The sequence below is a fragment of the Gymnoscopelus microlampas genome (assembly GCF_963454915.1).
Source record: "Gymnoscopelus microlampas genome assembly, chromosome: 6".
NCBI lineage: Eukaryota > Metazoa > Chordata > Actinopteri > Myctophiformes > Myctophidae > Gymnoscopelus > Gymnoscopelus microlampas.
The window spans coordinates 45,415,091-45,428,933 of NC_139943.1; the positions used below are offsets into that span (position 1 = coordinate 45,415,091).

The window sequence follows — 13,843 nt, forward strand, 5'->3', positions numbered from 1 at the left end:
GCATTTGTAACCAGACTGGCCTTGTGCAAACTAAGCTGTGTTAAGAAAACACTCTAGCACCCACCAGTGTTAATTTCGTCGACTAAAACTGTGACACAAAATGTTTGTCGACTACCTTTTTCCACTGACGAAAACTCAATAATAAGTAAAAACTAAGCTATGACGGCTAAAACTATGAGTAAATATATTGACAATTTAACAAATAATAAAATGACACTAAATGTTAGGGAGTGACTAGTAGAGAAGAGATCCAGCAGAGACCCAGTAGAACTATTCACTAGTGACTAGTCATTCCAATGACTAGTGTGTGTGTGTGTGTGTGTGTGTGTGTGTGTGTGTGTGTGTGTGTGTGTGTGTGTGTGTGTGTGTGTGCGCGCGCGTGCATGCATGCATGTGCGCGTGTGCGTGTGTGAAACACACAGCAGAAATATCCTGCTGAAGTTGCTGAAGCTATCTAACATTTATGTAAGGTAATAGCAGACTGCTGCTCCATTAACTTGTGTGATGGCTTATTTTGTCTTATTATGAGGCTTGGTTGAATGCTTGATTTCCATTAGTCATTCACTGAATTCAGCGGTGTGTTATTTCTGGATAATGACCTCTGAGCTCAATAACTGACCACTGTCTAATCAAAGGCTCAGTGCACCTGGCTGCGCTGGTTGATTTTGTGCTGGAAGCCATGTAAACAAACACACAATGTTATTTACAGCTAGACATTGCTCCCAAGAATGTTTTTGAAAACATTTGAAGCGAGAAATAGACAATGCAGTAACCGAAAATGTATTCTACTTGAACAACATTTCCTGTTGTTTTCCAAGGCAACCGTGTTGCACTGGATGGGCGGCTGAACCTGGCATAAATTAATTGAATACTTTCATTAATGTAAGCAATGAAAAACTTCGTTTTGTTGTTACTTTTGGGTCCATTTATTAATTAATGTATTATTCTTGCTTATTTTACTTTGACTGTATTCTCTTTGTTTGGTACAATTGAACAAACATTCTACAATTCAAACAAAGTATTTCTCTTAGTTGTTATTCATTCATCTAAAGAATATACTCAACATCTGGGGGCAACATCCAAAATGGCAATATAGTCTTCAAAACAAAACGCAAAACAGCGAATTAAGACACAAAATGATGTGTTATTGTCAGATACTCTCTAGAAGAAAGACCATTCTGTGAATGCAGGCTTTTGGTAGACTAGACACTCCCCCTAACGCAGGCTTCACGCGGGCACTTTAAAATGCTGCGGTTGCCCCGCCCCCTTTCCCCATACCTGATGTAACAACAGACCCAGAGAGACCTCCATTACTACCTCCGATATATTTGGAAGTAAAAGAGTCAAAGAGAAACTTAAAAACAACTTACAACTTGTAAACAAGTTGTAATGTAACGTTGCACCTCATGAAAGTTGAGCAGAGCTGTCATTGTCAGGGAGAAGTGAACTGCGTCACAGTGACAGTTAAAAGACAGTCACGAAAAAAAACTGCGTTGGTTTGTCGTTTTCCCTCCAACTGTGTTCATTCTCGGTGAGTAACATGTAACATGAGTGTCAGTGGTGGAAAAAGTTTTTTATACCAGAGTAAGAGTATCAATACCACAATGTAGAAATACTCTGTCACAGCCATAGTGGAAGTCTGGTATTCAGAATTAAGTAAAAGTACAAAAGTATTGGTATCAAAAGTATCAAAATGTTCTTAAAGTACCAAAAGTAGAAAGTACTCATTATGCAGAATGTCCCGTTTAATGAGTTTTCAAATGTATGAAATGTATAAAAATCTCTTCTATTAATCTCTCTATTAAAAATAGCAGATATATGGTACAAGCTCACAATGCCTTGAGCTTGTAGATCGGCTATTTTCAAATGGCCGAAATATACATGGCTGAAGTGGTTAATGTATGTTTTGTAATAATAATAAAAACCTGCAAAGTAACTAAAGTTTAAATAATTGTAGTGAAGTAAAAGTATTGAAAATTGGAAATACTCCAGTAAAGTAAAAGTTCATCAAAATGACATTACTTGAGTAAATGCTTACACCACTCATGAGTGTGAGTGTTTGTGTGTGTGAGAGATTTTAAATTAACAGACCATTAAGGTGCTTGAAGGTGCTGTAAATACTTTTAATTGCCTAAATAAATAAACACGTGTTTTGTTGGCCTGTCACAGCACCAACAATCCTTGTATGAAACCTCATACTTAACTGTTTACCAATGATTGTTAAATGAAAGTGATATTGGAGCATGAAGTGTTACAACCTGAATAGCACATCTACATTTCTATCTAAACTCTCAATGAATTTAAAAGCATACCCTAGTCAGATTTCTAGGTGTAGCTCTTTTATAATGGCCCCAGGTAGTCAGGACAAAATAAATCAATATGTAGGAAAGAGACACATGTTTACTATCATACTATTTATTTGTTTGATGAAATGAAAGCATGAATTACTTTTTCAAGGTCTGCAAATTATGAAGAAAAAAAAAAGATTTTAGCAATGTTTCTGAGCTGGAAGAAGCATGATTACAACCCTTGTCACTTGACAATTGAAGGACAAGTCATATACCATATGTTTGTCTCTACATACAGTAAGTACTCTACTTAATCTATGCATTATTGTTTTATTGTTTAAGTGCAGTACTGTTATGACAGTAATTATTACACAATTTACAGTAAAAAAAAACAAAATGTAAAGATACTATATTCATGTAGAATATTCAAGGGTGTGCTCACATACATCCCCCTGCACAATGTAGAGTTTGTTGAGCGTCAGTACTGTATATCATTTGGTTTAGAAACTATTGAAAATACAAATTAGTAGCTCTGTGGTTGAATATCTGTCACCTATCCAAAATAAAACTAACTTTACTGTGACCCCATTGACTGCCTGGCAATGAATCATGTTCAGTGACTGTACCTGGCTCTGGAATACTGTGTTATGTTGTGACAGGATACAGTAGAGTGTGTCTGTATATGTACTAGAAGGCTGTGTATGTTGTGACAGGATAGCATACATATACCAGGCTGTTGTGTTGTGGCCACTGTTGAAGCTAGTGAGTTGTGACAGGGTACGTTATACATGTATGTGACTCTTGGTTCTTTCAGACACTCATATGGTGTTCCATCCCAACCTACTCCAGACCCTAGGAGTCATGTACACATGGAGCACAAGAGCAGGTACTACAAATCTCCACGCAAACCCTGGTCTTCGCTGCAGCCGAATACTGTGCTGTGTAGAATAGCCCACATGCCAAAAAGGTTGATACTGCCATTAATAACGCCAGGCTTGTGACAGGCACCAAGCTAAGAGCGCACATCTCGGTCCTTGTCTCTCTCCATTATTGGCTCCCAGTGAAGCGTAGTGACATTTAAGATTTGTGTTCTGTTTGTGTTCAAAGCCCGTAATGGTCTTGCACCTGCCTTATAATGTGGAACTTTAAGACCAATCTCCCAGCTCCAGGTCACTCAGATCTGACAGTCAGTTGTATTTGAGGACTCCACGGTCTAATGCAGTAATTACGGGCGAACAAACTATCTTTGAGCATCAAATCTGCCCCCACCCATAGGGACTTTTAAAAGCATGCTATAAAGACCCACCTTTTCACTGCTGAGGAGTCCTAGGTTCACTTGTTGTTTTGTGGGTTGTGTGTGTTTGTTTCTACTCCCTCCTGTTGTGATTGACTGACAGTGTGACTGAGTTTCTTGTTGTCCCAGTCTAGTCTTCTTAGTTTTCTCCTTTGTTTTTTTCCAGTGTAATAACTTGATGGGGGGCACACTACAAATAACAAACCTATGAGACGAGGGCGAGGCTGCACGACATCGAGCTGGACATCTGATGTGTGGAGGACTGACTGGAGACGCCACTGGAGGGCTAATCCGGGGATGAACTAGAGAGAGGGCAGCTCTATGCATGCATGTGTTCCAAAGTTCGACCCTGGCCATCACTTACTGATGAAGACAAGAAGACGGCTCAAGGTAGGAACCTTTTTTGTTGTTGCTGCTGCTGCTGCTTGTGTTGTATGCTGTGTGTGTGTGTGTATACTAATGTGATTCAAGCTGCTGTATTATTGCTGTCATTTTGGGACCCATTGGCCCAACATGTGCAGTGACTCTGGACTAGAATGCTGATGTGAATCTACAGTTTGTGTATGTTGTGTTGTGTCTGCCGTTGAAGATAGTGAGTTGTAACAGGGGACAGTATTTGTGTATGTGGCTCTTGGTCACTTCAATTATCCCATGTGTGAGTTTGCTATTTCCTTTGAAGTTCAAGCTAGAAGTTTTGTGTTTTGACGTAACAGCCATCAATTGACCGACTGATGTGGATCTACAGTATGTTTAAGGTTGTGATCTGTGACAGGGGGGCTGATATTGGTTCATGACTGGCTTGGTGGCGACACCTCCTCTGTCTATCTAGGCCTATTCCTTATCACGGCCATTTTTATTTCTTTCTTTCTTTCTTTCTTTCTTTCTGTGTTGTTGGATTGTTTGCAGTGCGCTGTACTAAAATTAACACTGGCACACACACACACACACACATGTAAAAACACTTCTAAAGTGTACTTAAGTACAGTACTTATATGTTTCGTGTTGTAAAAAAGAATGCCCCTAGCTCCCAGAACAATGTCACGCGAACTAGCTTCTGCTACATTTTAAGCAGCAACCTAAACGCAAACGATCTTATTAGTCAACCTTATTATTCATTCATACTGGTCTGACACACACACACACACACACACACACACACACACACACACACACACACACACACACACACACACACACACACACACACACACACACACAGGCTATAATTTCACACGTTGCGCCCACAGGGCGACATTGTTATTTTTAGCAGTGTTTTGAGTGGAAGCAGCATTACAGATTCATTATGGTGTATTTCGGCATGTTTCTCCTCCACCGTGGAGACACCTGGGTCTAGGTCTTGTTTCAGACCTGAGGAGTTCATGGCTGCCAGATCAGGCAGTGAGATAACTCAAAGACTTGTTGGTCCCCTGAGGTGCAGCCCAAAGGAAAGCCAGCCAGAGCCACTGCATAACATCATGCACACATCACTGCATCTGTGGTGTCTACCTCTACTGCTCTCCAGTGTTCATTTCGTGATCGACTCAAAGTCTGAAACTATGACGAAAAATGTTCGTCGACAACTTTTTTCACTGAAGAAAACTAAATAAAAACTAAGCTATGATGACTAAAACTAGACTAAATGTACTGACAATTTCGTCAACAAATAAAAACTAGACTAAAATATTATTAGGGAGGGACTAGTGGAGAAGAGATCCAGTAGAATCCAGAAGTCATTTTATGTTGTGTGTTGCGCTCTGAAAATAGCAGATCTACAAGCTCACAACACGCGTTGTGAGCTTGTAGGTCGGCTATTTTCAGCATGCAACCAAGTGTAAAATCAGGCATTACGACGCCATCAAGGCCTGCCAAAATACTTTTAGTCGACATAATCAACTGTAGATTTAGTCGACTAAAATCTTATATTTAGTCTCTGAAACTAGACTAAAACAAACACTTTTCAGATGACTAAAATATGACTAAAACTAAATCAAGATTTACTGTCAAAATCAACACTACTGCTCTCACTCACTCCCCTCCCTCCCTCGCTACAGCACCTACCTCCTCTTCCTTTGATTTAGTCACTTCACACCTTGCGTCCCTCTAGCTGATTTTGCCTCCTCCACTCTCCCTGAGCTGTCATAAGAGGTGATCTGTGCCCCGCCTCCATCGGGGGATATATATCAAAGAGGATGATGAATTGCAGGTCTTTTTCATACTGTATACACGCCATGAACACAGATACAGTGTATGCATCTCATGACTTAATGTACTGTATGTACAATTGGTCGTGGTAACTGAGGGGGTTTAGTGGGGCACAGACACACGCACAGACACGCATTCTATAGTAGATTCTCACACACAAATACCCCCTATTGAATGAGGGGTGTTTTAAGAGGGAGCTGGGCGTGTCTCGCACTTACATTACATTAAGAACGGGCTTATGTCATGTCATGATGACTCTTTGTACAAAGATGTATCCATTTCTAACAGGATTTTGCAGTGTATGTTTGCAGTGTGTGTGTGCACACAGACAGATATGCATATATGGCAGGACTCATTCCAACCTCTCAGGGTACCTTACTTACTGCTTAATGTGATGGCTATTCGGGAATACCGTTTACACTGATAGCTGCCTCGGCCAGATAGCACACCGGACATGTCGACTCTTTTGCCTTGTTTGTACATCTGTTGCCTTTGTTGACATCTATATTATTTCAGATGTTGTGTGTGTGTGTCCGTGTGTGTGTATCCTTTGTTTGTGCTAAATATACAAATATTCCCTTCACAGACCATAGTCCTTCTGAGTTCTAATCACAGGACACAGGGCCTGTGTCTGCACTGATAGTGGTCCCCTCCTGTTTACATCTTAGCGCTGATCCTCCCCGGGATAGGGAGCGTTTAGGATTTAACCTTCACTTGTCTCACCTGCACACTGAGACGAGAGGCGGAGATACAACAGGCAGCTCTGTGTTGTTGTTGTTGATCAACTTGGCACCGATTGTATGAAACGCATGTGGACGTTCATAACACATCTTAAATACCATGGTCACGATAACAGAGTTCACCAAGGCCAAGACATTGCAGATAAAAGCTAATGTAAAACCCCCGCCCCAAAAAAACATAAAAGAGACATGAAAGACAATAGTTATAATCTGGCAGATGCTGTTGTTTGCCTAACAATATAATTTACTGTATGTGTGAATTACAATCTGTGAGTATACATGTAAATAATGTACACTGTGTGTGTGTGTGTGTGTGTGTGTGTGTGTGTGTGTGTGTGTGTGTGTGTGTGTGTGTGTGTGTGTGTGTGTGTGTGTGTGTGTGTGTGTGTGTGTGTGTGTGTGTGTGTGTGTGTGTGTGTGTGTGTGTGTGTGTGTGTGTGTGTGTGTGTGTGTGTGTGTGTGTGTAATCCACCTTGAAAACCGACTGTAAATGAGACAGTAATGCAAAGAAAGAATGTCAATGTCCTCACAATGTATATGTGAGAAGACGATGGTGTACCACCATGAGGGCACAACATGAAATACAACAACAACAAACATTAAATCCAGCAATATGAACAACCATGCATTTTTCAAAGGCTTTAATCTGTGGCTTGACAGTTCAGATGGAAAAAAACAAACAAACAACTGACTTGATAAAGTGAAAGGACTGAAAGCATGAAAGGCTTTCCTGTGGGGGTGTGCTCATGCATGTGTGTGTGAGGTGAATCTTGCACGCCACTGATAAGCCATAACCACAGAGCGAGAGAGAGAGAATGAGCGAGCTATGTATCAATATCCACTGGGCTTTCATCTCTATTTACACACGGCATTGCACATTTACTGTCTATAGGCGACACACAAATAATCAAAAACACATGACCATGTGAGCTCTGGTTCATTCCATACACAATTCTCATCAAAGGTAGAATGCAACATTAGATATAGAATGACCATTAGGTCTAAGTAATACAATCTCCAGATCACACAGACACACGTCACACACACACACACACACACACACACACACACACACACACACACACACACACACACACACACACACACACACACACACACACACACACACACACACACACACCACACACATCACACAAACACACTTCTTCACGTGCTCCAGTGGTTCATTTGCCGTTCCGCTCCCTCTGCTCTTTTTGCCGTAGCCTCATCACCTCTTCCTCCCCTCGCTCATACTCGTTCTCTTGTAGCCTATAGCAGAGCGTTCTGGCACATTGACTCCTGATGGGAACGGCACCGGTAGCGCTGATGGAGAAGCCCACAGAGAGGAGAGAGAAAATGACGAACTGCAAAACAGCAGCAAAGATGGAGGGTGGGAGATCATGGAGAGACGGCGCGGAGCAGGAGAATTCCCGTGTTTCCCACTGTACTGTACTATAACGTAATTGCTCACATCAGCGGAAGTATTTGACACACACATGGTCTTTTTTATTATTATTATTATTTCAAAACAGGTATTTTACCTGGTAAACCCTCAGTAGTTCAATGCATGGAATTGAATAGCTGAATCTGCTGAACTAAACTGGCCTTTCAACAGTTTGGGGGGCCTGCTCTTATGCAAAATACTGTATACAGGCTCCATGTCGTCACTGTCGGGTAGAAACCTTGTATTTCCATATTCTAATTTTTGTAATGTTTTTCCGTAAATGAATGCCCTTCTTTATCATACAAGAGTGTCGCACAAAAGTAGTGAAAATAGCAGGCTAGCTATTTTAACTATTTCTTATCCAAACAAAATGTATTATAAAAAAGGAAAGGTTTTGGACATACAGGAGGGTTTCCACCCGACAGCGACAATATGTAGGTATAGATTCATGCTCTGTGCTACTTCTGTGTCTTCTAATGGCTGCTTGTGCAACATCTTTCTGTGGTTGATTAGTAATCTCAACCACCAGGATATGGAAATGTTCCAAAGCTTCATTTCGGACAGAAACGGAACGTAAACAGTAAAATCCGGAATGTTCATTTACCTCTGATTAACTTGTGGAAAGAGGAAGGCGGTCGGGTGGCGCAGTGGTAAAGTACATGCCCCCTGAGTCTAGTGTAGGGTCTACACAAACACAATTGGCCTGTTTTGGGGGGAGGGAAGCCAGGTGGGGAGGGTGATATTAATCACTTTACGTTCTCCTACGGGCTGGGTGGGGCGGCACCTGTCACAGAATGTATGGATATTTGGGGATCTTTAACATGGAAAGGTTTGGGAACCCCAGGCTGCGATAAATGATCATCTGTGGATCAGTGAGTATAGGGGCCCAGGGGCCAAAGCAACAGCTCTAAAACTGACAGAGAGAGGGAGAGAGAGGAAGAGAGAGGGGTTGAGATGAGAAGGGGAGCAGGTTCAAAGCCTGTTGCTATGGTAGCCGGGTGGAATAAATCACCAATGAAAATTCTATCCTCAAACGCCTTAGAACCCCACTGGCTCTGATGGCTGCTCCGTGCGGAATGAGAATGCGTGCAGCTCCTAGGGAGCACATGAAAGTAGCCTTAATAAATGCACATATCAGGGTTAGACTGTGTATTGGGTTGTATTTCACCAGCTCACCACACCTTCCACACATGGATGGTGTCACAATGGCAGGCTATCACAAACTTTTTATTACACTCGGGCATGCTGGAAAGACCATAACACTGCATAATTTAGAGTACGGTCTTTGGAGGGCTCACAGAGTTCTACTTGTGTTTATACAGTGTCTGACTGACTGCTGTGCTAGGCTCTCTCTCCTCCTCTCTCTGACTGACACTTCGTGTGTGTGTGTGTGTGTGTGTGTGTGTGTGCGCGCACACGTGTGCGCAACATTATTGATGGCTGAATCACAGAGGTGACACCGAGGAAGACGGTCCATCTTTTTAATGGCAGGTACTTTATGGAGGCTTACAGGAGACAGCATTTTCAGTCTAAACCCCAAACTTTTAGTCAGGAGGTATTCACGGAGACTTGTCAGTGAAGAGATCAGGTCTTAATAATAATAATAATAACAATAATAATAATAATAATAGCAATAAACAAAACTGTTCTCCATCCTCAGACAATCACCTGAGGAATTTGGTAAACACAACATACCGTAAGTCAAAGAAACATCAGATAAATAAGATAAACACATTAAAAGTACTCCTATCGTTTAGCTGAACCATAATAGCGGATTTCTTTCTCGTTAGCTTTTTTTTAATGCTGTCCGTCATGTCGAGGGATATAATTGAATATTCATGAGAGCGACTCCGCGGGCCGAGCCAATGACATGCTTGGGTGCTCACTGCAAAATTTTCTCCTGTTCCTTTTTTTCCCCATATAAAGAGAAATGTGGGCGCTCTCGTTCGACGTCTGTGGTGGTAATTACGAACCCCATCTGCACCGTCATTACGGGCTGATGAGCGAGAGAGGGAGCATGAGGAAGGAAGAAGAGGGAGAGAGAGAGAGGGAAACGAATGGAGAGAAAGAATTGTCGTGACACAGATACACACAAATAAAAACAACAGAAACAGAGCAAAATAGCAAACCTTTGACTGAGGATGATGATGGTTTGGATACACAGTTAGTTATCAGATGTTCATACGCAGGCCACCGGCATTTGTAGATTAAGTATGATAATACAATGCACACAATACTGTTGGCATATTCGATCACTAAACTCGGATGTAAATGTACACACACTGGTGATAACACTTAATCTACTGCGGAAAGTTTGTCGAGTGCTAAAATATTCATCGACACAAGCAGATCTTTCATGAGACAGCTTGTTGTTAATAATACATGCCTCCAAAATATTACAGAGTCATGTCACGGCACACAGGGCTGTTGCCCTGATGATGTCATTACAATGAATTAGTAGCATTGTGAAGCTTAACGCTTATTTCACCATGACATAAAATGAACATAACATATTTCCAGTTCTATTAAATGTACACAACAGAACTCAATACACAAAATCAAGAAAATAAGTTAATACAGTACCGAAACAGAGAAAAAAAGGCCTCTTAACCTTTAACGAAAGAGTTCTTTTTTTTATCGTATCCTTAATACATAGAATAAGATTTCAGCTTTGTCACGTGGAGCCGCTGAATATTTGAGAGGAGCAGGGTACATATGGCTGAACAGTCTCAGGGAGTGTGTGTGCATTCAGGGGTCGCAGGTTAGATTTGGATGGGTTGATGTACGTTCTGCCTCTTCAGAGAAGAGGCAACGTCGCTCAGTCACAGTTCAACTCTTCCCAGAGTCTGGGCTGTGCTCCACTTGGCTCCATCAAACACCAGGACGCCCTCGTACCATTTACTTGATTCTATCGACCATGTTTGAAATGGAAAAGATGAAAAGCAAACTAAAGGGATTGTAAATATTTTGGGTAGACGCCAGATGGCTGTCTGTTCTTGTTTGAGTGATTTTCTTTTTGTTGTCGGCAAGGGAAAACCTTTTCATGTCGTACAAACACTGACCCGAGTCAGAGATGTATACGTGCATATGTGTTGGTGTTACGTTTTTTTTGTGCGTATGTGGTTGTGAGAGTGGGGATGCGTCATGTGCGTATTTTGTACATCTCAGGTGCCCAGGGTGTGTCTGGGGGCTCGATGGGAGCCCTCGCCTCCCTTCCCCCTCCCCCTTTTCTCGGCCCCCGGCTGAGCGTACTTCCTCTTCGCCTTCTTGCGCTTTTTGTCGGAGCACCACACTCTCTCGCAGTACTCCTCCACCCTCTGCGCGTCCCCGTAACCGATCAGCTGGAGGAACTCCTTGTACCACAGCCGAGAGTGAGGGGCCAGGGCCGAGGCCGGACCTCCACCCATGGCCCTGGGGCTCACACTGGCGCCCTGCGGCGGGGGGCTCCCGGAGTTGTGGCGCGCGGACGCGACTCGTTCCGCCGCTCCCTCCCAATCCTCGGCCTTCTCCCCTTTGCGCGTCATGGACACCACGGCGTCCCCCCTGAGCACGTGCAGGGTGATGCGCAGCAGCGTGTGCACGTAGCCGTGCTCCACCGTCTGGCACACGTAGACGCCCGCGTCGGAGCTCCTCGCGCGCAGGAACAGCAGGCCGTGGGAGGTTATGATGACACGCTCGTCACCCCGCACCTGATGTAGGAGGAGAGAAAAGTCGGTCAATGAAGTATAGCCATCAAACGAGGTCCTGCATTTTATGTGCATGCTGCAGCTCTCATCATGTCTAAGTCCCTTCTCATGCATGGGGAACCAAACATCTACCTTAACCCATTAAGACAGGGAAAGCATGTCATTTTAGATTTTAAATACTTTAATCATTACTCTTATACTTTGGCTATTCAAAAATGGCAGATATACAAGCTCATAGCGCGGCACTGAACTCCGCACTATGAGCTTGTAGATCTGCACATTTTTTTTTAAATCATGAAAATTTGGGCAAATTTTTGAATATATATGTTTTAAAGCGAACATTTGTAACTCAAATCTTTGCTTCTATGGATTCTACAAATGTCTTCTAAATCCTAACATCATGCTATAATCAGTGGTTCTCAAACTTTTCATGTCAAGGCTCCCCAAAATGATATGTATTTGGCCACGGACCCCCCATCTCAAAATATGTTGTTCCAGGGACCCCCAGAAGCAAAGATTTGAGTTAAAAATGTTCGCTTTGAAAAATATATATTCAAAGATTTGCACAAATGTTCACGATTAAAAAAAAAAAGAAGCAGATCTACAAGCTCATAGCGCAGCACTCGGTGCCGTGCTATGAGCTTATATATCTGACTGATATTTTAGAAAAATCTTGAACATTTTTGCAGGCACAGGCAGGATCACTGTGCTACATGCACTGTTGGAATACTCCCCGAGAGGAAGTCTCAGAAAAGATCCTACAATGCTAATGGAAACTATTGTGATGGATGTATATTCATTCATATATTCACTGTACAGTTACAGTATGTGGGATCCTATAAGCAGCTACTGTATACATTAATAATATATACCATGTATTAACCATTCAATATATTTTTCAACTAGACATTATTATATCAGTTATTGTATACCGCACATGAGTCTGTCTCTCTGATATGCATAGCAGTCATAATGCAGCTGTATTTATCTCTGTGACGTCGATAGAAATTCTATTTTGAGGCCACTGAACTGTGTGTGTGTGCGCGTGTGCGTGTGCATGTGCATGTGCATGTGCGCGTGCGTGCGTGCGTGCGTGCGTGCGTGCGTGCGTGCGTGCGTGCGTGCGTGCGTGTGTGTGTGTGTGTGTGTGTGTGGATTGCACGAGAAGAAAGCAACAGCCGGATAAGCAATAATGTTCCACACAGTCAGTTCCTTATGACTGTTATTTTGATCCTAGAATGTTCTGGAACAAATAGTTATGTAAGATCGATGAAAATGTACTGATTGTAACAAACTGCACAGGGTCAGCGTGACCTAAAATTATGACTCAATAAGAGGTTTATTGTGCCAAGAGGTAGGGGTGTGCCGATATATCGTCCCGCGATATATCGCGATACGTTTTCGTGCGATACGTTTTTTTTTTTAACAATCATTATAATCAGGCATGCAAACAGCCCCGAGGTGAAAAGGGTGACAACATGTTGTGTTTTTTTCGGGTCAGGTGTCACACTATTGCCCTATTTGGATTCAAAACGGCTATTGTAGCTGAAAAGCTACAAGTTTGCATGTCTGAATAATGCAAAAACAGAATTATTTGTTTGCATTTGCTTTTTTCTCCCCCATATATTTTCATAAGTGCGTATCGTATCGAAATCGTATCGAAGTTGTGAGCCCAATATCGTATCGTATAGTTTCGTGAAATTAGTGTATCGGCACACCCCTACCAAGAGGTAAGGCTTAAAAAGAGAGTATAGAGATGAACCCCAAACCCTGTTTGTCCGTTTTCTGCAGACATGCCCTTATTTTATTTTATTCTAAATACAAGTATATGCATGAAGATGTTCCTGCCTCAAAACAGGTTTCTCGAACATACATTTATTGATAGACTGCACAATGTATTAATCCAGCACAGACAGTCCAAGGCCAGCAGCTCAATATTTAATTTGTATTAGATTTTTTTGTCATTCCTTGTCATTCTGGGAGACTAGTGTATGTGCGATTATTAGTATTTCTCCACAGTCCTACGCTACGGTACAGTAGGTGGAAGTAGCTCACCTCTTCTTTGTCGTCTCCAGTCTGCATGAACCAGAGCACTCTGGCCTGCAGGGAACGAGGGGTACACTCCAGCAGCGTGCTGTTACTCTCCACCCCGTAAACGTGCCTCTCCTCTGCCTTCTGCCACCGCTCCT

The 13,843-nt window shown here is 42.3% G+C and overlaps 1 protein-coding gene across 2 annotated transcripts in view; it reads right to left on the reverse strand.

Annotated features, from left to right (window-relative positions):
- Positions 1–9,435: 9,435 nt before the first annotated feature.
- The window catches only part of sema3e (sema domain, immunoglobulin domain (Ig), short basic domain, secreted, (semaphorin) 3E), a 38,672-nt gene continuing 34,264 nt past the window's right edge, over positions 9,436–13,843 (reverse strand). For both annotated transcript variants that reach the window (XM_084060512.1, XM_084060511.1), the window contains exons 16-17: positions 13,710–13,843; positions 9,436–11,657 (exon numbers count right to left, since the gene is read on the reverse strand). In XM_084060512.1, coding sequence (XP_083916638.1) covers positions 11,133–11,657; positions 13,710–13,843 — 659 coding nt within the window. In that variant the 3' untranslated portion in view covers positions 9,436–11,132. The remainder of the gene's footprint in view (positions 11,658–13,709) is intronic.